The sequence below is a fragment of the Misgurnus anguillicaudatus genome, chromosome 20 (genome assembly GCF_027580225.2).
Source record: "Misgurnus anguillicaudatus chromosome 20, ASM2758022v2, whole genome shotgun sequence".
Taxonomy (NCBI): Eukaryota; Metazoa; Chordata; class Actinopteri; order Cypriniformes; family Cobitidae; genus Misgurnus; species Misgurnus anguillicaudatus.
The window spans coordinates 24,536,592-24,561,034 of NC_073356.2; the positions used below are offsets into that span (position 1 = coordinate 24,536,592).

At 36.8% G+C, this 24,443-nt stretch overlaps 1 protein-coding gene across 3 annotated transcripts in view; it reads right to left on the reverse strand.

Annotated features, from left to right (window-relative positions):
• The window catches only part of angpt1 (angiopoietin 1), a 202,829-nt gene that overhangs the window by 36,657 nt on the left and 141,729 nt on the right, over window positions 1–24,443 (reverse strand). For all 3 annotated transcript variants that reach the window (XM_055220298.2, XM_055220299.2, XM_055220297.2), the window contains 2 exons: window positions 799–954; window positions 312–433 (listed from right to left, as the gene is read on the reverse strand). In XM_055220298.2, the coding sequence (XP_055076273.1) occupies window positions 312–433; window positions 799–954 (278 nt within the window). The remainder of the gene's footprint in view (window positions 1–311; window positions 434–798; window positions 955–24,443) is intronic.

A 24,443-nucleotide genomic window follows, 5' to 3' on the forward strand; every position in this document is an offset into this window, starting at 1 on the left:
CTCTGGAGCAGGTCCATTTCAAAAAGTACACCTTTGTACCTAAAGAGTTCCTAAATGTACACATATCTGTAATTAGGACCTTTATCAAAATATCTTTTTTGTGTTCAACAGAAGAACGAAACTCATACAGTTTTTGAACAACATGAGGGAATTTCAGAATTTTCATTTTGGGTGAACTATCCCTTTAAATTGCATCACTTGATTGTAGTTACAAATTTTAAATTGACCAGTTTGTATTTTGGTAAGGTCCAAACCAGCCCCCTCTGCTTGTGTATGTTTGTTTGCCAGGTAAACAACCTAAGGTGGCTTACCCATTTTTGTCATGGATCTTGTTGATTTCATTTACTTGAACCATGAGTTGTTTCTCAAGCTTGTTTGTGGACAGCGAATTTTCCAGTAGTTGAATTTCCAACCGTGATGTCTGATTTAAAACCTGAAAACAATAACATACCTGTAAATTAAAAATACAGTAATCCTGCAAAAACACATGGTAATCCTATCTTTGGGCAGAACCACAGGAAAAGTCATAAAACCAGATCCATGCGGTAGCACTTAAGAATGGATATTCTCTTAAGACAACCCATTATTAGCAAAAAACACATTCACTGTATTCTACTGTGACTCATTAAAAATGCACAAGTCATAAAAACATTTAGCAATATAAACATTAGCATCATACTTAAAAAGAAACTGTACGTCAAGTGTGGCATGAGGGTTTTTCTTGGCTTGAAAGAGATTGTAATACGGGGATATATAGGGGAAAAACTGTTCACTAAATGGGGCATGAAATGGAGATACCTGCGTCTCGACATCAGTTAGCTTGCGCGTCTGCTCTGCTGTCTGGGATAGAAGACTGGTGCCCATCTCCAACATTGCCGCTGTGTGGTTATGAACAGCACTCTGCTGTAACTGGACCATCTCGGTTTTCATGCTCTCTTTGATGTAGTTCTCAATCTAAGTTAACAAGCAAAGAAACCAAGTTAGAGTCTAAGAGAAGAGGATGTCACAACTGTTTGCTGTTCATATGATTGCATACAGAATCCAAAATTAACAATTGGATTGTTGAAGTTTTATTTACAACTTTCTAGCATTACAGTTTTACACTCATTTAGTGCTTTTGAATGTCCCCCCCCCAAATAAAAACAGAGAAACAGCAATGCTCCAGTGACGGAAAGCCATGGTGCTCAAATGGGAACGCAGGTTCAATTCCGGTTCACGGAAAGCATAAATCTAAACGTTAGATCTATCATTCAAAATGCCAAAAAGTGATTGAGTGTGTGAGAAAGAGAGAAAATGAGAGTAGCTGCGTTTCCATTACCCTTTAAATTGCGCAAATTGCGAATTGAAAATACGGCTAATGAAAACACGTAAATTTCACAAAAATTCCCATATATCGCAAAAACGTTTGTATGCTCGCATGAGGTGATTCGAAAAAGGCATATTTCACAAACTTGAAATTTAAACAGTTCATTTGCATTTTTATAGTTGTGCATTAGTGATGTAAGGTTCTTGAACGAATCGTTCTTTTTAGCCGGTTCTCAGGAAGTAACCGGTCGAGCCGGTTCACAAATTGAACTGAATCAAACTTTAGTTTCGGTCATAGGTTGATGATGCAGGACGCACAGCCTAAATAGCACGTCGTACTCAAAAAGTACCGAATGAGGCGGTGTGACCTATAGGGTTCAACCAGAATCGTATAATAAGAGAGTTACGAAACGCTTTGATCTCGCCGCCGCGCGGTCACGTGATTCATGTAACGTTCTACAGTTGCAAACCAAGCAGGGCTGTCAATCTGTTTGCATAGGTTTTTAGCTATTTTAGGTAAATATTAGCTTGCAATGTAAATTGATCACTATACTTACTATGTTTATAACGTTTTTTTACTAGGGAGTGATGGAAATACAGTAAATCAGTTAATAAAGATAAACAGTTTATGGTGACCCAAAGATAACTGTGGTTATCTATACCAACTACAGCAACACAGTTTATCTTTTATTTTTGTAGCAAAAATATGGCTATATAAATGGCTATCAATCTGCTAAAAACATAATTCCTACACTTTTACTATATTAAAATCACAAAAAAGATCGCCAACGCGGTTATTTGTAACAGTGAAGCATAACAGAAACACACTAAATTCACATTTAATTGTATTTATAGTACACATTAAATGTTAATATAATTATACATGATTTTCGAGGATACATATTACTTACCAAACACAATGAAACACATAGCAGCATTGTGAAGCAGTGTGACTTTCTTATAAGGCATTTAGCTTGTCGCTGTTGCCCCCTAGTAGATGGTCACCAGTAATAAAATATTAAACCATTAAATCTATATTATTCACACATTATACACAAATCATTAAAATATAAAAATTTTACTAGTTATTATTAACGATAATCTTTACCTACACCAGAGTTCATAAAATATCACTGTTGACTATATTCATAAAATGTCTGAAAATGTAAAGAGAAACGGTAATTTCATCGATTTACCAGCAGGTGCCATTGAAATGAATGTGCTTCAGTGCTGCGTTTGTAACTATGCGTCACTCCATGACACGCTGTTACTTCCGCATTCCATTCTTACAACAGACGTCTATGTGAGTGTCGTAACTCTGTTATTATACGACTCTGGGTTCAACCAACTGTCGAAGTTTGTCGATGATTGTCGAGGCGAGGATTGCCGACAATTCTGACGAATGAGTTGCTGACACTGCGTGTGTATTGAATTTGAAAGAGCCTGATGCGTAAAGTTTCTTGTTTTATTAGTTTCTTGATATGCTTGTTTAATAAAAATACGATTTACTGTGCATGTAAATCATATTTTAGTTGTTTTAGGAAAACTAATGAGTTTAAAAGATAAGTTTAGTTATTCTTTATACTTAGGATATTTAGAACACATCTGCAGCTGTGCATCAGTGTCTGTAATGTGTGCTGTAGGTGCCAAATTTTAGAAATCTCATCCAAGTTGTAGGCTAGTCAAAACGGATTACTTGTACAGTATCTGGCATTACGATCCGCGATTGAAACTGTGACCACAAACATTACTAACTTGTGAATGAAAGCCAATAAATCAGCTATGCCTTCACAAAAACGTTTTATTTTAATATTTTAATGTGTTGACACAAAGGACTTTATTTGAATGTTTCATTAATACAAGTAGTTAAAAAAATAAATGCGTAGGGATGTCATTTCTTGATGAGGTCAGGAACCGGTGAATCGGCTTTTTGAACCTGTTCAATGAGCCGAACTGTCCGAAAAGAGCCGGTTCGCAGAAATGAATCGGATATTGCATCACTATTGTGCGTACGTCCTACGGCGTAGCCGCGATGGCGCAGGATCCACTTCGGGTTTCATTTATACTTTTGCATCGTCGTCCGCGCTAACGCGCTAACGTGCAAACGCACGCGCAGACCACTGATAGCGAGTATCCACGCGTGTGAGTAGCAGCGCAACCGTCAATGAAGAAGCAGCTTAGCAAGTTTAACCACAAACGAAGAAGAAACAGCAACTTGTTGTGTATGTTTTGAAAAGACAATTTGATTTAAAATATTGTACTATTACCTCCAAAAACACCTATACCTATACGGGGCTTTCTTTGGCATCAATGTTTGGATAACACTCCAATGTCTCCTTTGGTTAAAAATAATGCCTAGTGCCATGGTTGTGATATTAGTAAATCTACCAACATCAGTCGACGTGATGTTTGAAATGACTTATCGCGAGATGAGAAACTACCTTTCAGTCGCATATCATCGGTTAACGGAAACGCCGTCTTTTCGCAATAATTTTTGTTGACATTTAAAAAATATAGATACAATTTTTGCACAGATCTGTAATGAAAACGCAGCTTGTAAGAAAGAGAGAGAGTAATAGAGAGAGAGGATTAGACGTGTGCTTCCTTTGACCTCCGAAACCTTGACATATCCTACACTCCAGTAGCTGTAAAATCCATTTGGAAGTAAAACAACCTTTACGTTGACAACTCCAGCAGTCTTAAAGACATTTTAAGAGGGAGCACAGGGAGAGTTTGACAACTTTTTAAGAGGCCAATAAAATGAAAGGTGACACCATTTTAGCACAAGGACAGATGGGTAATCAAACCCATCACGGTTATGACTTCCTCAAACCTTGAGTAGAGGAAAGCTCTAAGCTAACTCTAAAGAAAAGGATATTTCAGTGTTGGCATCGTTTTAAAGCAATTTCTTATCTAAGGAATATCTTCCTCACTCCATGACGTCCTTGAGAGGCTTCGTTTTAAACCAACTCTGAAAAAAGCCACAAAGCAACTGCTTGTGGAGTCAGTGTTGGTGGAAGCAGCTGTAGGTCATTTGCTCAGAAAGGAAGAGATTTAGATATCAAGCTACAGGGGATGCATGGGTTTATCATAAATGCTTTTATTCTAATCTGCTTGCTGGAGAGATGACAAGGCCAGAACAAGCCTTACGAATGCTACACAAAGACTAATGTTGATTAAACCCCCTGAGATGCCTGCTGACATTTAGGGCATTAGATATGACAAGTATTTCATCAGTAGATCTCTGTGTTCTTTACTAAGGGTTGCCAGCCAGCCACATCACTTTTCAAACCTTGAAGCTTGGCTAAAATCCATCCATTCTGGATGGTGTTCAGAAATGTTTGATGCACTCTTTAAGAGCAGCTGAAGTCCCATTGAAATACATACTGTAGCCTTGACGTAATTTCTACTGAAACAGGAAGTTATGGTGGAAAATATTGAATGGCTCCTCCCTCTTTTACAATAGCCAGTAGCGTTTATTTTACTGGACCTTCTGGAATCTGATGAGAAGATGAAGTGCAGGATGATATTAAAAAAAGCTGTCATAAAAAAGTTGATCCATATTGCAAAAATTGAGAAACTATAACACTTCAATGCTCATGGAAATAAGACAACAGAACTAATCTTACAATGTCTTAAACAACATGATCTCACTGTGGTATAGTGATAGTCACGGAATATTTTGCTCATTTATCTGTGTCATTGTCAAGGATCTCCGCATTTTTCCGTGTCCGTACCACGGACTTTCTTTTACGTGTCAGTTTCACGTATTGGTTACTCAGTTGTTTTTCCTATTTTTAAACCATTGTCGCTTGGGATTGGGGTTAGATTTAGAGTTTGGGTTAGGATGTCACTTTATTGGTTTATACTATTTTTTCTGGATTTTTATACAATTGTTGCCTGACGTTAGGGTTAGAGTTGGGTTTGGGTTAGGATGTCATTTTATGTACAGTAACAGAAAGTCAATCTAACCCCAAACCCAAGAAAGTCAGTGGTACAGACACAAAAAATGCGGAGATAGGTGACAATGACACGGATAAATGAGCAAAATATTCCGTGACTATAACATGGAAATTCGTGAGATCAGGTTGTCTTAAAATACTGCCTCTTTAAGCAGCACACTGTCTTCTAGAAAACAGTATTTAAATAAGCATTGAGGTGCAACTGCTTTATATGCGCATTTTGACAAGCTACACCCACCGTGATGAAAAATATTCGGCTGCGAGACACTTGTACAAATCGACAGTGACAACACGATCACCCACTCCATTTTTTCCACGACTGTAGCATGTCATGCTGCTCCACTTACTACATCATGAGTGATCCCCCTGCCAATCCATTAGCCTGAACAAGCAGCGAAATGCTGTAGCAAGATCTACAGGGAGCAAAATGTCAACGGGACTGTGCCATGTCACAATCCAGTCTTTCATACACGTCTGGTTCAATTGCGGTTTGAGGACCTGATTGTCACCATGCTGGAGTTTTATGAGCTGCAGCAAACCTTTAAATTAACATCTTTATCGCTGCTTTACTAGATCTGCTCTGTTTTGCTCATCGAAGCAAAAAAACAAACAAATATGTCACGCATTGTAAATTTGAAAAAATGACTTGGCAAAGCAAAATGTTTGGAAGTCATGTTTGAGTTGAGGAAATCAGTTGTAAGTGTGAGATTTGGAGGCATTCCAACATATGATTTTATACAGAAACAAAATTATTGAGAGCACAATATGATGTCTGAAATAGATAAAACTACAGCGTACTACATAAAAGTGTTTACTTGTTTACATCCTACATGAATTTTCCCACCATCGACCAGCAACTACATGTCATACGCAATTAGGATTGCAGACATAAATACCATCTTGGCACCGAGTATGGAGTCAATGCTATTGTTTCAATCACCACAAAAAATCTAATGAGCATTCTCTAAATATGAGTCAACTGAAGTATCTTTTTACAATAAACTAAAACATGATGTATTTGATTGGAAGAAATATGGCAGACCTGTAACACTACCCTTAAACATTGCGGGCATTACAGTGCAATTCAATCAGTAGTTTTCCAAAACATCTGAAGTGAATGACATTTAACTTCTCAATCTACTGTAGGTCTGTGTCCTCCATTAAGCTCTATCTGTGTGTATTAAAACTATTTGACTTCTATCTAGTTTTAATAGACGATGGAGTTTTGGAGCATTCAAAGTTATTCTGGTGGCCTGGAGAAACATAAGATCAGAGGTCCTTTGCTTTGGCTTTCTGAGGAAATGTGGTTGTGTTGTGTTCTGGTGGGTGTCATGTGTGGAACAGAGGAAGGAGAAGCAAGATTACACAAACAGAAACTTCAAGCGAAAACATTATAAAGGAAACGGTTAAAGGTCTTAAGTGGGTGTATAGTTATTTCCTACTTACATTCACAAACAAACATGACTACCCAAATACAACAGATGAGGTACTGCAAAAAAGGATTTTCAAGAAAAAAATTCTTAGTATTTTGGTTTCGTTTTCAGTAAAAATATCTAAAAAAAATTTAAAATAAGATGCTTTTTCTTGATGAGCAAAATGACCCAAGAAAATAAGTCTCTTTGTAAACCAAAAATATCAAATTTAAGTGATTTTGTGCATAAAACAAGCAAACAAATCTGCTATATATATATATTTTTTTTTTACTGAAAACAAGACAAAAATACTAAGAATTCTTTTTCTTGAAAATCATTTTTTGCAGTGAAATGTTTTTCACTATAATCAAGTTTTAGAAAGAAAAAAGATATTGGTGTGCTAAAACAGAATCATGTAATAATGAAAACAAACATTTCACTGCAAAAAAATGATTTTCAAGAAAAAAAAATCTTAGTATTTTTGTCTTGTTTTGAGTAAAAAATATCTAAAAATCCTTAAATTAAGAATTGTTGTGAAGAAAAAACATCTCTTAAATTAGGAGATGTTTTTTTTCTTGAAGAGCAAAACGACCAATGGGGTAAGCAAATATCTCTTGAATTTAGTGTTCAAGAAAAATGTTTAAGATTTTTTTGCTTACCCCATTGGCAGGTTTTTGTAATTTTTTTTTTTTTTGCTTGTTTTATGCACAAAATCACTTAAATTTGATATTTTTTGGTCTAAAAACTAGACTTATTTTCTTGGGTCGTTTCTTGAAAATCATTTTTTTGCAGTGTTGCACTGCAGATAATGACTTTCTTACTTAGTATTTGTGTCTTTTTTTCAGTAAAAATATCTAAAAATTCTTAAATTGAGATGTATTGTCTTGATGAGCAAAATGACCTAGGAAAATAAGTCTGGTTTTTAGACAAAAAATATAAACTTTAAGTAAATTAGTGCTTAAACAAGCAAAAAATAAGCCAATGGAATAAGAAAAAAATTATTGAAATAAGTTTACTTTTTTTCATAAACACCTAATTCAAAAAATGTTTTCTTTTTCTATTGGCAGATTTTTTTTGTTGTTTTAAGCACAAATGTGCTTAAATTTGATATTTTTTTGTCTAAAAACAAGACTTATTTTCCTAGGTCATTTTGCTCATCAAGAAAATACATCTTAATTTAAGAATTTTTAGATATTTTTACTGAAAACAAGACAAAAAATACTAAGTAAGAAAGTCATTTTTTGCATTGTGGTTTCTTCTGCTGTGAATACTACATACTGTACACTACACAGGAGACACCGGGGCTACTTGTCACAAAGGGGAAAATTGTCACTAAATTCTAAAAACTTGATAGACGGATTTGTTTGACAGTGAATATACCTGTAATGGTCCAATTATTTTACTTTTATTTTGTAATAATACCATATCTCTCATACTTTTCATACTCCTCTCTATATTTACTGTAAAGGTGCTTTGCTGCAATAAGAAAAGTGCTATACTGTACAATTATTTTTATTAAATTGAATATATAAAAGTGTGACAATTTCCTCTGGTATACCCCTCATATCTTATTCAAAGAACAACAAAATAAGAAAAACTGCCCGAGGGGAGAGTCAGAATGAGTCCTTTCACCTGCACTTTGTCTTAAAGATGTATTCACACACGAGTGAGTTTGGTATAACCATGCATTATCAAGTGTATGACTGAGTTGCACCTGGAGGATTGGCTTACATCTCACAGCTGCCCACCAGCAGAGGGTCATGCCAAATGAGTCAAGGTCAGCCATATCAGCGCTCAAAAATCTGACCCGAGAGCAGTCACGTCTATATCAATATCATTGCGCTGTTAAAAAGCAAGGAAAGTTTACTGGTTGACTTGCAGATTGATTGTGTTTATTTGCAAAGTGCACAAATGTGAGAGGGTAAACCGGGGCAGCGCTGCTGAGTGATGTTGAAGAGATCCAATTTTAAGAGGTTAAAAGTGTTAACATAGCCGTAACACCCAAGTTCCTGTTACACCTTTAAGTATTTTCTTAAGACAAATGTGGAAAATATTAATACTATAAAATAGAGGTATTCAACCTTTTTCAGTCCAAGGAACACCCTGAATAGATAAAGATGATGAGCAGGGCTCCAAGTACATGTATCACATTAAGACTGAATGGTTACGTTACAAAGATATTAAAATAATAATTTTTGGTAAATAACATTTTAACTTAACTGAATAGATTTTATCGTGGGAATGTTAAGCTCTTCATTTAAATAAAGCTTTTATTTTTATTATTAGCTTTTAAATGCATTTTTGTTTGATGCACTGCGAAAATTACTTTCTTACTTAGTATTTTTGTTTTGTTTTCAGTAAAAATATCTAAAAATTCTTAAATTAAAGATGTATTTTCTTCATGAGCAAAATGACCTAGGAAAATAAATCTAATTTTTAGAAAAAATATAACATTTAAGCAAATTTGTGCTTAAAACAAGCAAAAAAAAACCTGCCAGTGGAATAAGAAAAAAATTATTGGATTAAGTGTTTATGAAAACTTAAATCAAGAATTTTTTTTGTATAAAAACTAGACTTATTTTCCTAGGTCATTTTGCTCATCAGAAAATACATCTTAATTTAAGAATTTTTAGATATATTTACTGAAAACAAGACAAAAATACTGAGTAAGAAAGTCCCCAAAATTATTTTGTATTTAAACAATATTTGAAAGACCCCCGGTAATACCACCATACACCCCCAAAGGTCCACGGATCATGGGATCATGCTATGCCAAAAATCTTTAAAGTAGATTCCTATTACAAAGTATGTGCAGAAATCTGTATAGGTAGTCAAAATTTATATTGCTTCCAAAATAAATTTTACACATTTATTAATAAGCCTTTGTTTCTCATGATCTTAAAAAAGCTTTCAAGTCAGTAAAGTGTATATAAACTGAATGGTGGTTTAAATAGCTCAATAAACACTTTAGAACGGGTTTACATGTTAGATAGCTCAAAATGCTTTCAGACTTGTGTTTCCCAGGTCACATGACTAATAATGACAGACATATAATAACATATTTCATAAATGTGTTTCTGCTATATAAACGGTAAAAGAAAAATATAGAAAAATATTATAAAATCCTAAAAGACACATTAGTCAAGCGGTGTAGGTGGCTTTACTCATTTAAAAAGTAATAACTCTTAACTTGCTTAAAGATGCGTAAATCTTCCATCTGCCGGACATAACTGCAGAATGGCATATTTCCCAAATTGCTAGTTGACACAGGGCTGTAAAATGTAGAGGTCTGTGAATTACAGAGGTCGGGTCGTATGATGAACGGTGAGGTCAGTGATAACGACTATGGCTGGTGCTGTGAAGCCAACCTCTGCCCTCTTACTGCTGCAGTTGCACATTTACTTCTCTTCCTGTCTAGTGTTGTTTATGAGAGTTAAAAGCACTGTTATGAGTCTGTTAATGCTAAAACAATCTGTTTAAAGTAATAATCGACTCCACTAACCTCTAATAACCAGCGTGAACTCACGTCATTTCGTACGGATTTTACGAGTTGGCTAATTCAAATGATTTCGTACTAAATGAATCGTGTAAAAATATACGATTATCATCAAAAACCCACCCCTAACACCAACGTCACAGGCAGTAGCAAATCGTACAAACCATACGTTTAAGAGTGATGCATCATAGCACTTGGCATGGAGCTCAACCTGGACAAATGAAGTCTTACAGAAGAAACTGAGGTCTGAAGCCTGGTCTATCTCTTCTGCCATGATCTGAGAAAGTGTTACAGTTAGCTCTTTAAGCTGCTGCGAATGAGAATTAACATGCATTACTACTGTATCTCTTAATATGGCTAGACAGTTCAGACTCTAAAGTCATACAAATTATTTTAGCTTCTATAAGTTAAGACAATTTAGGTTGGTCAAATCTTACTCAAAGCATGTTCAGGCGGCTCGAATCATAACTTTAGTTTTTAAAGGTCACGTTCTTCCTGATCCCCTTTTTTAAACTTTAGTTAAGGGACATTCACACGGGGCGAAAGGGTTAATGCTTGATGGAAGGCTTGTCTGAAGTGTGGCCAACAGCCAATCACAGTGGCCACAACCTATGCTCCGGTTATTCATAAACGTAACTGGCTGGCACTGCCTAGGTTATTTGCATAACGCAAGCTGATTGACTGACGCATGCATTGCCACTTGAAAAGTGAGATATGTTAAACTTCTGCCGCGAGCAACGGCACTGACGTGGCGCCGATGGATCCACAATTCAGTTCGGCAACGCATGACGTTACCCATTAAAAGTGAATGGAAAGCGTTAATGCTTACGCCCCGTGTAAATGCACCGTTAGGGGCTGGACACACCAAAACTTTTAAACGCGGCTGAAAATGCCTTGAGGATGCCGAATGCCAGCTGTTTCTTCAGCTGAGCGCTTTGGTAGCTGTGATACTTCAGCTGCGAGCAGCCGGTTGCTTGCTGTGGTAATGTCCCGCCCCTCCTCCACTGTGATTGGGCGGCCGTGTGAGAACTGACATTGACGAGCGGAGCTTTTCTCCCGAAGTTGAATCTCTTTCAAGCGCCGGTTTTCAGCGCGGAAAAAACCTGCTAGCTGCTGGCTTATTTGAAAAACGCCAAGTTTCCATTGGAAACAATTGAAAACATGCGCCGGCCGCGGGCGGAAAAGCGTTGGTTTGCACGCCCCCTTAGTGTGTAAGCTCAAAGTTCCCCTTTCCCCCAGAATTCCCCATTCAAAGCCTACAACGAATGACCGGTTTGGACTACAGCCCTCTACTTCCCGGTTGAATGACGTCAATATAAGAGTTTTTGACCAAACTCCACCCACAGGAGTCAGTCGCCAGCTACGGCTCAAACGGCTCTGCTAAGCTAAACTGCTGTCGAGTCACAACACACTAAACAAACTACACAACCAAAACTCGTTATGTATTTCTTAAGGAGGGACTTTATAGAACAAGGAAGACATCAGCCCATTTTTAGGACAGTAAAAACAATGCAATTGAGATTAGTAAGTTGCGTGAAAAATAGCACGTTTTTTGCACATGAAACATAAACACAATCATAGCTTCAAAAACACAGGAAAAACTGATTTATCTTATTTAGTAGAGGACTTTCCTACACAGTTTAAACCAAGACTGATGTTATGAAGATGACTACTACAAAGTTTTATGTAGCCTATGCAATGCAAATCTTAATCACCCATTTCAAACTGTAAACCAGTGCCAGGGTGCCATGCAACACTGATCTAGGATGTCATTTCAGTGTGTCAGTCACAAACATACTGCATAAAAAATCCCAAACTGGTATATTCCCATGTGGGAATAATGCTGTCCGCGAGATGTTTGTCAGTTGCTAGGATCCAACAAGGAACTAAAAAAACAAGCTTTCATTTTAACGCATCATTGTCTGTTACGCATGTGGGCTACTAATTTCTGTGTCAGATGAGGTTTGCAACTTTAGACAGGAACCTAAACAATATGGTGAAATGTTGTTGTAAAATCTGTTTAGATAACTGCCAATTGAACTGCAATATGTATATATTTACACATGCTAATTGGTTGCTCTGAAATACAATATCAAAAAATCAACTATTGTGAAACCAACAAAGCATTTTTTAAACACAGTTTGATTTTAAAGGAAAAAATAAGATTATATGCCTTAATAATTTAATAACGCATACTGAACTAGGACTGTATATATCAGTTTAAATCAATCTGAACAACTAAATTAGCAGCATACGGTCTCAAAACGTACTATTCAAGACAAATATTTGGTTATAGTGGTTTTTGCCCATATTGTATAACGGTGCGATTATTGAGACTACAGACTGTTTTTGCAGTATAAACCACATACATTTCACACAATATACAGCAGTCACTCTTCATGGGAAATAAGTTCATGCAATCGTAATATATAAAAGCTGTTTTGATTGAAACATTCAATATTACTGTCCTTACCAAACACAGCTTGAACAAACAATGATGTCAAAAGGGTTGGTAACTATATCTACACGCAACCACTGCCAATAAAAACTTTTTTATTCAGCGAGGTTAGATCTTCTTCTAATGGCACACAGATTCAACTTTGAACATTAATGCAACTCATAAATCCATAATATCTAATTCATTGATCACCTTTTGGAAGGCACAAGCATTAGGGACAAAAAGCTAGTGTAACTGATACAGACTGTTCTATGAATATCACAAACGCAGAACAAGAGCCCATCTGATGTGTTGAATCAAGCCCAATAAAGCAAGGCAAGCAAAGGGGAATTAATTTTCTTCATCCTGTCTCAAAAACGTGAAGTTACGTGCTGTACAGAAGGAAGATGGAGGGACTGTTTGCTTTGACTCAGTGGAGATGAGAGGACAGCGTCCTCCCCAAGAGAAATGTTTGCTTTTGTCTTTTGTGATTTTGGTAGTGTGAAGAAGACATGTGCTTGTTATTATTATCAATACTCTGTAACTGGATTTTTAGTGTCTGTCTAGACAAGTCATAGATAGACTCCTTTATAACATAATCCAAAAAATGAACACAAGAGATAAACTGTAAAACACTTAATTGTAAAATCTTTAAACCAAAACATGAAACCAAAACACTGGAGATACTTAAACTTTGGAAGAACTCCAGGAAGTACATACAGACCAACACAAAACACTAAGATACCAAACATAATCTTAACAAAGTCACATGTCTGAATGCTTATATTTAGCTAAAATATACATATTCATTTCTTTCATTACAAAAACAAAGTTTTTGAAATGAATGACTTGAAACAAATAATCAAGAAGCAGCCAAGAAGAGACCAGAATGCATGGTGACATTGGGTTCAGTTCTGTTTAAAAGGCATCTCAGGCTGAGACCTCAACAAACTACTTGATAAAATGCCAAGAGGACATTTTTGCTAATTCTAGGCAAGGGGAGACTACACTGAAGATGATTAAATTCAAAATATAAAAGAAAAAAAGTGACCCTAAACTTACAGTACAGTAGTGTAAAGAAATATCACATTAAACTTTCTTGGAAGCTATTTGCCATGCTTATATTTATTGTGGCTACGTATTTTATATAAATATTTTTTTACCCTTTCTTCAAGACCCAGACTTTTATTCTCACAATGTAATTGAACAATATTATAATCTGAAAATCTACACAACAAAAGTACACCACATAACACTATGGCACTTTTCCATTGAAGAGTACCGCATGGTTTAGGTCGGGACAGCTCACCTCACTTTGGTATGGTTAGCTTTTCCATCGACTTTAGTAAAACTTCGGAGATGGAGAGATTATGCGTTATATTTCCGCTGCCTACAGCCGTGAATATCATACAAGTGAGAGCATTGTTGGAATGCTTTACATCACCATACATTAATTTATTTCTCAGTCCGCCACAAAATTAAAATTGATCACCACAAATAGATGTTTGCACATCGTGTTTATCACTCCCTCTGTCTCACATGACAGTTTCTGTACAAACACCTGTGGCATCAGTCGACGTGCTCCGCTGAATGTGCCTCCACAAACTGCAAGTCTGAAAAAAACTGTTATGATGTTTCTGATTCTCAGCCTGTGGATGTTTTTCATCGCTAAAGGGAGTTTGGGAAAAGCACAGATGACAACAGGTTTACTCGAGACAGCGCAAGCTAGCATGAAGGTAAAGCTAATCTTTTACATTATACTGCAGTCAGTGCCGGGTTAAGCCTTTGTGAGGCCCTGGGCTAAAGCTGGTTTGAGGCCCCCCCAATATACACTGAAAAAAATAAAGGCTGGATTTACTAAGTGCCCCATTGCGCAATTTTTTTTGTAAAACTTACTAAAAAAAAGGGGATGCAAAAACGATGCACTGTCTATATTTTTTTGTAAATCCAGTGTTTTTTACAGCGTATGTGCAACATTAAATGGCTAAAATTATTTAAATAAATTAAACAATATTATCAAATAATTTTACAATCAGAAATAGCACAGAAAATAACATTTATTTAATAAAACTTACAACAAAAAGTGCCTCTTTCTGCTCTTCTTTAAAAAGAATTCTTCAATTAAATTATTAAAATCAAGTTGACGCAAAAGTAGGCTGAAATTATTTAAATAAATTAAACAATATTATCAAGTAATAATTTTACAATCAGAAACAGCCCAGAAAATAACATTTATTAAATGCAACTCACAACTAAAAGTGCTTCTGTCTGTTCTTCTTTAAATATAATTCCTCAATTAAATTATTCAAATCAAGTTGACGCAAAAGTAGGCTGAAATTATTTAAATAAATTAAACAATATTATCAAGTAATAATTTTACAATCAGAAACAGCCCAGAAAATAACATTTATTAAATGCAACTCACAACTAAAAGTGCTTCTGTCTGTTTTTCTTTAAATATAATTCCTCAATTAAATTATTAAAATCAAGTTGACGCAAAAGTAGGCTGAAATTATTTAAATAAATTAAACAATATTATCAAGTAATAATTTTACAATCAGAAACAGCCCAGAAAATAACATTTATTAAATGCAACTCACAACTAAAAGTGCTTCTGTCTGTTCTTCTTTAAATATAATTCCTCAATTAAATTATTAAAATCAAGTTGACGCAAAAGTAGGCTGAAATTATTTAAATAAATTAAACAATATTATCAAGTAATAATTTTACAATCAGAAACAGCCCAGAAAATAACATTTATTAAATGCAACTCACAACTAAAAGTGCTTCTGTCTGTTCTTCTTTAAATATAATTCCTCAATTAAATTATTAAAATCAAGTTGACGCAAAAGTAGTAGAGCCCAGAATTCTCAGCCCGAGTCCGACCGAGTCCGAACTTTTTAATTCTCTCCATTAGGAATCTGTGTCCGCAGATATAGTTACTGCATCGCGTATGTTTGTGAGTAGAAGTCTGTGCTGTCTGCTGTGAGGTTTTTATGAGAGAAGCACAAACTTTTTAATAGTCTATTTAATATGTAAAACTTGAATTTGAAATAAAACTTACTGCGGAGAAGTTAATGGGATCTCTATCGTCTCTCTTGCTACGTGACACGACAATTATTTATTATTTCAAATCCGTTTACAAGATAAATATATATACATTGTGTTGTTAAATTGATGAAATTATCTTGCTATATACGCTACATTTATTATGAGAAGCCTTTTCTTTTTACTGTTACACTGTAGACAGTAATATATGTATATTATATAAAACTCTATGGTCGTGAAAGCACATTATCCATTATCTGTTGGTTCATGTTGGTCTAGTTTAATTCAGGGTAATCCTTTAATAAAATGTATATGTTATAAAATATTTTATTTTTTGTAATATTCACAGCGCACATTCTCTCGGATCTTTTTAAAACATTTAAATCATTCTGCAAAATTCTGCATAGATTTTGCAAAAGAAATCCGCAGAAATAGCAAAAAATAACTGCTTACACAGCTTGTACAGCTGTACTCTTGCAGCAATTAAAGCAGTTCAGTTTTGTTTTAAATTGCAAAATAGTTATATTTCTTTTATTTTTACATTTTAGAGCAGTTTTTGTTTGTTAAAGTTTTTATGATAACTAGTGGTTAGCGGCCGACAGCAAGTTGACGACATGTATGATGAATTGAGCCTCTAAATCAACACTTCACTTGCCTATAATAACAACTATTTAAAATAAATATTTTCAGCATATCACAATGTTAGTTTAAACGTTTATTATCAACCCACACTATTTTTAAAAAGCGAAGGCAGGTTGCTCTGGGTGCAGAAATTAAAAAATAAAAAGGGCTATACAAAACGAAACGAAATAAACATGAAACAGAATAAACATGCATGTTGCCTTATCTTACGACTTCGCTTTTGCATATACATTTTTTTAATGTAAGGACTTACCACAGAAGATGGCTATTCGTGTATCCATCAAACAGTTAAACTAAGAAAAAAGTCGATCCATACACAAACAAGAAATAAAGACACAGCCTTCTTACACGAAATTAATACAGGGAGAAGTCTTTAATAGATTATGTCTTGGATGCTGTCTTACGTTAAAAGTGTACCCGTTAAAATATTATTACTGCAGTTAAAGAGTTTATTTTGATCATGGTTTGATCTGGATAATTCTGAAATTAGCCTACTTTTCAGTCATTTGCGATGTTACAAGGTTGAACGTCTACATGATTTGCGAGGTACATTTGCAAATGATTCATAAATAATACCTCTGTATTTTAGAAGTAATGTATACTCAAACTCTAAAAACAGCAATGTGATTGCGGATGCGCTGAGAGAGAGAGAGAGAGAGAGAGAGAGAGAGAGAGAGAGAGAGAGAGATAGATAGAGAGAGAGAGAGAGACCGCGGCCTTGTACAAGAGTGGAAATGATCGATGTTATTTGAAGTCGGCTCTTAAAGGACAAAATATCCCATAAGCTATTACGTAGCTATTATAAAAAAAATTCAGAACATTCTTGCGACCCAGTGGTTGGGGGCCTCTGCTCTAGGTAGCACTTACGCATAATTACGTCAATCAAAATGTTTTTAAAAATTCAAAATAGAATTGTCTCGGAGGCCCCCTAGTGTTCGGGGCCCTGGGCTGCAGCCCATGTTGCCCATTAGGATAACGCGGCCTTGACTGCAGTGATGATGCTGGTAGTGACGATTCTCTCAGACCAATCAGTTATCTACGGTGTTTTCGCGTCACGTTTTGGTATCCGATGTGGTACTAAAAAAAGTATTTGGTACTATGTACTGCACCCAGTGGAAAAGCCCCAAAAGTAATGGCGCTTTTCCATTGCATAGTACCCCATGGTTTAGTTTAGTTTGGGTCGGGTCAGCTCACCTCACTTTGGCTTGGTTAGCTTTTCCATCGAGTTTAGTAACACTTTGCAGTGGGAGGGATTATAGGCGTGTCGTTATATTTGCGCTGCCTACTGCTGTGATGTCATACAAGTAAGAGCGTTGTTAGAATGCTAAACATCCCCCTACATTTATTTATTTCTTAGTCTGCCACAAAATCAAAATTGACCACCACAAACATGTTTGCACATCGTGTTTATCACTACCTCCGTATCACATGACAGTTTCTGTGCAAACACCCGTGCCATCGTCAGTCGACATGCTCCACTAAGCCTCATTTAAGTTGCATATACACATATAATGCGCACGTGCGTTGCGAAAGAAAAATACTGGTATAGTGTTCCTGGTTCTCAACCTGTGGATGTTTTTCATCGCTAAAGGGAGTTTGGGAACTTACAGCAAAGCACAGATGACAACATGTTTGCTCAAGACAGCGCAAGCTAGCACTAAGGTAAAGCAAATCTTTACATAGCGATGACGCTGGTAGTGACGATTCTCTCAGACCAATCAGTGATCTACGGTGTTTTTGCGTCATGTTTGGTATCAGCTGGGATCGCTTGGAACCCCAACCAAGATGGTACAAAAAAAGTATCGGGTACTATGTACTGCACCCAGTGGAAAAGCTCCCAAAAGTAAGCTGACCCGACCCATAAACCAAACCGTGGGGTATTATGCAATGGAAAAGCCCCATAAGCTGACCCGACCCAAACCATGTGGTACTATACAATGGAAAAGCGCCATTAGACTCACATTTCTTCGGCATATCTCATGTGAAATCCTGCTGACAGTGGACAACATTTTTCAAATTATATCGTGTATGACTGTGTATTTGTTTAAATCGTCCAGTTAAACACTTATTGTTTTTGTATGGGCAAATCTGAATTGGTCCTTCAAATTGCTCTGATTTCCTTGAATTAGCCTGATTAATTATGTGTATCTGAATGTATGGGAGAGAGGAAATTTACCCAAACCTTAAAAAGAAAGATTAGGGAACAACAAACAAATCATACTGGAAACCAATCATCTATACCAGCTAAACAGCAGACCTCCAAAAACGAGTGCCTAGAACATGGGAACATTTCTGCAAAGATGGATCACTAGGAATGTGGACTTGGCCTAGCAATCCCCTATGGAACCGTTCTACCCGGTTAAAAATCACATAGGGACATTGAGATATTTTGTATCTCAAAAATAATTCAAGAGAGGTGTCTATTTCAAGTCCTATTTTGGGGGATTTCCTATTTCCTTTCAAGGACATCCATGCCAATATAAAATTCTGAGCATTGTGTTTTTGATAAAAACCTCATAAATAAGCCTGTGAGGCTTTCAAGGGAATATTAAGTCAACCACTAGACTTTGGGCTTACCCACACTTACAATGATGTCATGTAAACATATGAAGGAATTACAATCGTATGCTCTTTGTGTCTACATGGCCCATTGCGCGTTGTCCAAGTGCTTTCGGCTACAACACCCTCTTACACGAATACTTGGCCACATGGGACCCTGATTGCCCAATTTCACACTGGGTAAGGGTGAGACATGCATCATCGTTGCCATGGTGACTGTGCCCTGATGGAGCCATGCAGAAAACAGAAACCGAAGCACAAAGCAAAGTCCATCCCAGTTGGGAATAACATGGACAACTAGTGCATAACTTAAAGCAGAATGTTGTTGTACAATTTACTGATTGACAGATTGATGGCATTATATCTCTCCTGCTGAGCTCAGCATGATGTATGTGCCCTAAAATAGACGCCTTTGCTGTGGTCATCCAACAGTATATCTTATAATTCACTACATGAGTAAACATTTTAACACAATGCTCTGATAATGCCTGCCAGGGTATTTGTGCAAAGTCAGAAATTGTCCTCGTCTGTTTTCAATTCCAAACACAACCCATTAGATTATGCAGCATTTTGTGAGTGTGAATATCCAAATGATTTAACCATAAATACAAGCACATTGCTGTATTTCAATCTGCAAATAACTGATAATACAGAAAATGTTAGTGGACTAGATTTGTGAAATGTAAAAACAAGAAAGTGTTTTAGACAATTATTGCAATTATGTAACATAATAAGAAGCTGTCATGTGCTGTAACATGCTTTCTGATTTAATATCATTTTTATACACATTCTCTGTTGTTTAAGCTACTTTTTAATAACCAGATGGATAGTTGGAAGAGCCTGCATGGAGAATCCTCCCATAAAGAGATATCCTCTCTGAACTCTCTGGGAGCAGTTTGGTTTAGACAGCTTGTTTGTGGCATTGTGTTGTAATACTATTCAGCACTGTACAATTTAGAGGCCTCTTTTGTGTCTGTGCAAGTTGTTTTGTGGCCAAGCAGAGGAGGGAAGAGCAGAGCAAAACGGGATATAAAAATAGACTGATGGGAGGAAATCGTGAGGGAGTGAAAGGAGGGAGACCTATGCATTGGTAGACAAGTCCATAAATAACTTGTGTAAGAAAAAACGATTAAAGCAGATCTATTCACGCAAGCTTTTAAACAGCTATTAGGGTGGCTGTGTTCCCACCTCTCACATGAGCACAGAAACAGATCCGTGAGACACACGGGTGTCACGCAAAAGACCAGACACTAGCCAGAGATCCATTCACAAACACACTTCACTCAGTAATGCGCTCCACTTATGCGTTCTTGCAGCATTTTAAAAAGAGTGCAATACAATGTGGCTCCCCACCATCCGCGGTCTTAAGAAATCCTTCATCTGCGCTGACTTCAGTTTAAACTAACTTGAATTCAAAGATCGCATTTGCTGTGATCTTGACGTCAAAGTGGAAACATAACTGACCCCAATTTACTATACTTTCTTAATGCGTGTTCACGACCTTATTGTGTATGATTCATCGGTGCGTGTTATTCCAAAGAGAAAAAAATGTTTGTCTTTGTACTTTTTTGCAAAATTGCTCTCCCTATTAAATAAGCATCAATTTTGGAGATCTCCTAGCAACCGGGAAGCAACATAACCCAGCCATACATCTGCATCATGGCAACTCTTTGAATTAGGATCAGTGTCCCGTGGTCCTAGCAACATCGTCGCAAACATCCAAATCAACCATCTATACCCTCCACACCCTGGAAGCAATCCAAAGCACCTCAGCAGCCACCTCGCAATTTGAGAAACACCTTAACAACCGCATAGCAACGTCTTGGCAATCAACTTAACCATATGCCTGTTAGAAAATCTTGCATGGAGAAGCATGCAAAGCTTAATTTTCTAGACTAAACTAGATTTTGACATTTTCTAATTCCATTTGGTGTAACTGGTGATGCACAATCACTTACAGAAGCTTAAATAATCGTATTTATTAATTTATTTACTCTGCAGCAACAATTAAATCAAACTGTGAACCATGAGAACTGTAACCGAGTCAACCCTATTACCTGTAGCATTGAGCTTCTAGCCAACATTAATCCTTTAAAGTGCCTACATCACAGAAGTAATTGAACCTAATTACAAACAGTGACTACTTACTAAAGCCGCAGTCATTTTCCACCACTCATAGCATAATGGGGAATGACCTTTAACCTGCTACTATGAACCAGCAGTTCAAGTTGCTTTTAAATTGATGAGAGAGAGAGAGAAGGTAGGGGTCGGGGTGGCAGGTGGTTACATCTCCGTCTTAGCAATTAAACACAGCCCTTCCTAAACAGGTATGGGGTGGAATGTGAGAAACTTGGACCTGGGCCCAGAAATAAGCATGCGTGATGCTGGCCAGGGTTTGGATGATCCCGGCAGGGGTGGCAGCCGGGCGTGAGTGGTTATGGTTGTCACATCCTGTCTGAAAACCCCAAAAGCATAAACATAATATCAAAACCAACCTGATCTCATGAATTTTCATGTTATCCCAGAATATTTTGCAAATTTATCCATGTCATTGTCATGGATCTCCACTTTTTTCCGTGTCCGTACCACGGACTTTCTTTTTTCGTGTCAGTTTCACGTATTTGTTACTCAATTGTTTTTCCTATTTTCTTATCATTTTCGCGTGGGTTTGGGGTTAGCACGACTTTCTGTAATATAAAATCACATCCAAACCCAACTCTAACCCTAACGTCAGGCGACAAATGTTTAAAAATCCAGAAAAATAGTATAAACTAATAGTTAAAGTGACATCCTAACTAAATATTAACCCCAAATTTAACCCCAAACCCACACGAAAATTGTTTAAAAATAGGAAAATAAATTGAGTAAGCAATACGTGAAACTGACAAGAAAAAGAAAGTATGTGGTACGGACATGGAAAAATGGGGAGATCCGTGACGGTACCACAGAACTTTGTGAGATCATGTGATCAAAACAACAGCCACTAGCATAGCTGCTGCTTGTCTTTGCATTAAAATCTTACATCGCACAAGTTCTATGCAGATAGGTTGCACCCATCACCATTCAAACCCTCTTTACTATAATACAGCTAATCTTACAGACCAATATTTCATTTTAATGGTGACTGTAATGTAAAATTGGCGTCAGTTAACTTTGACCAAATCGTTCAAAACATCAAGAATATCAGAGACTGATAAAAAATACAGATAAAACAAACTACTCCCAGTTCTGGCAGGGTTGTATCTGGTAAGAAGACGACCTGTGGCTTGGTCACAGTGCAAGTGTTACAAAAACTGTAATGTGAGAATGATAAGAGGGGAGGAAAATATCATTCACACAAATCGGATGGCCCACACAATTTAACACACACACTCATTTATGATTTCCTGTTATTTCTTGACTCACCCACAGGGACATTTACATCACTCATTAGCTCATCATCTGACTTCTTTCTTCAACAATGCTGCAGTCTGACTCAAGAGTCATTCATATCTCTCTTTAATCCTTAAATCTGATGTTTTGATGTTCATGGAGAAGTTAAAGGTAAGCTCTGGATAAACTCAAACATTGTTCTTGAAATCTGCTTAGATCATGGAAAGTAAAGACAGCTGTGAAGGCAACATTCACATGGGACATCTTCATTGGACCTCATTAAAACAAAGGCATAAAGGGGTGATGTAGGAATTCCCAGGTGTCAAAGATGCAGGACTTGTGCTTTCTTTTACAGTCTAAAAAAAATTGTGCTAAATAGTTCTAAAAGCTTGTTATCATAGGGGAACAATAGCACCTATATAGCACCTCTGTAGAACCCTAATGGTGCTTTTCCATTGCATAGTACCCCACGGTTTGGGTCAGGTCGGGTCTGCTCACCTCACTTTGGCTTGGTTAGCTTTTCCATCGAGTTTAGTAACACTTCGGAGTGGGAGGGATTATTGGCGTGTTGTTAAATTTGCTCTGCCTACTGCTGTGACATCATACAGGTGATGCTGGTTTTACATAGGACGCGGTGTGCGCTGCGCTCGCCACTGGGTTCAGCGCAGCCAAGCGATTTGCGCTCTGCTGGCCAGACCAAAGTATGCGGAGTTTTCCAAACGTTCAGTTGGAGTTTTAAGCGTCTAGTCATTTGATTGTTTTCCTACCTTTACTATAAATACTATAGTATTTATACTTGGGTTAAATAGCGGATGTGGAATACAGATGCTGATGTTGCCCGTCTCGCAAAAGTTAAACTATTTGAACTATGACTGCGGCGTGAGCGCAAGCTCCGCTAGCGCTTTGCTCGATGCAACAACAAACCGTCATTGCGCGGTGCAAGCCATTGAAATGAATGGGTTTCATAGCGCAACGCACACCGCATCCTATGTGAAAGCGTCATGAGAGCGTTGTTGGAATGCTTTATATCCCCATACATTCATTTGACGTTATTTCTCAGTATTTCTCAAAATTTTAATTGGCCACCACAAATAGATGTTTACACATCGCATTTATCACTACCTCTGTCTTACATGACATGAGTTTCTGGACAAAAAACGGTGGTTTCAGTCAACGCGCTCCGTAGGGCCTCATTTAAGTTGCATTTAAGCATGTGTGCGCGTCGCGAATCTGCCGCCACAAACTGCAAGTCTGAAAAAAACTGTTATGGTGTTCCTGATTCTCAACCTGTGGATGTTTTTCATCGCTAAAAGGTAGTTTGGGAACTTATAGCAGAGCACAGATGACATCATGTTTACTCGAGATAGCGCAAGCTAGCATGAAGGTCAAGCCAATCTTTTACATAGCGATGACGCTGGTAGTGACGATTCTCTCAGGCCAATCAGTGATCTACAGTGTTTTTGCATCACGTTTTGGTATCAGCTTGGATCGCTTAGAACCCCAACCGAGGTGGTACTAAAAAGTATCGGGTACTACGTACTGTATCCAGTGGAAAAGCCCCTAAAAATAAGCTGACCCGACCCAAACCGTGTGGTACTTTGAAATGGAAAGCGCCACTTATGGTTTAACATAGCACAACATGGTTCTACACAGGTTCTACATAGGTGATGTTTAGCCTTAAAAATGGTTCCCCTATATGATTACAAGCCAGTGAACCACTTTTAGCACCATTTTTAAGAAACCTTATTTTCACAGAGACATAAATTGACTATGACAATTATTTAATATAATAATATTCTTTTATATCAATAACACAACAATATATTTAGTATGATTTTTATGATTATTATTTCAAAATATATATAATATAGTAGTCTTTGTAGAACTATAGTTGTTAAAATACATCAGTGCCTTTTGTTTTGCCTCAAAATGCACACAAGTAATGTTTTTAGTTAGGCATGTTTGTTAAAACTAGTTATATTTCCTAATTGACCTAAGGCCTAGTCCTGGTTTAAGCTAATCCCTGTCCAGGAAACCACCCCTAAATGTACTCTGTAACAAGCAAAAAAAAAAAAAATGGGCCCCTATAATTTTTACCTGTCACATACAATGAGAGAAGTAAATGCTCATGTTTGAAAATAATGTTCCTGTCTGTTTCCTGTCCAAAACACTTATGTTTGTTTTTATTAATCCCAGCAATCCTGATAATT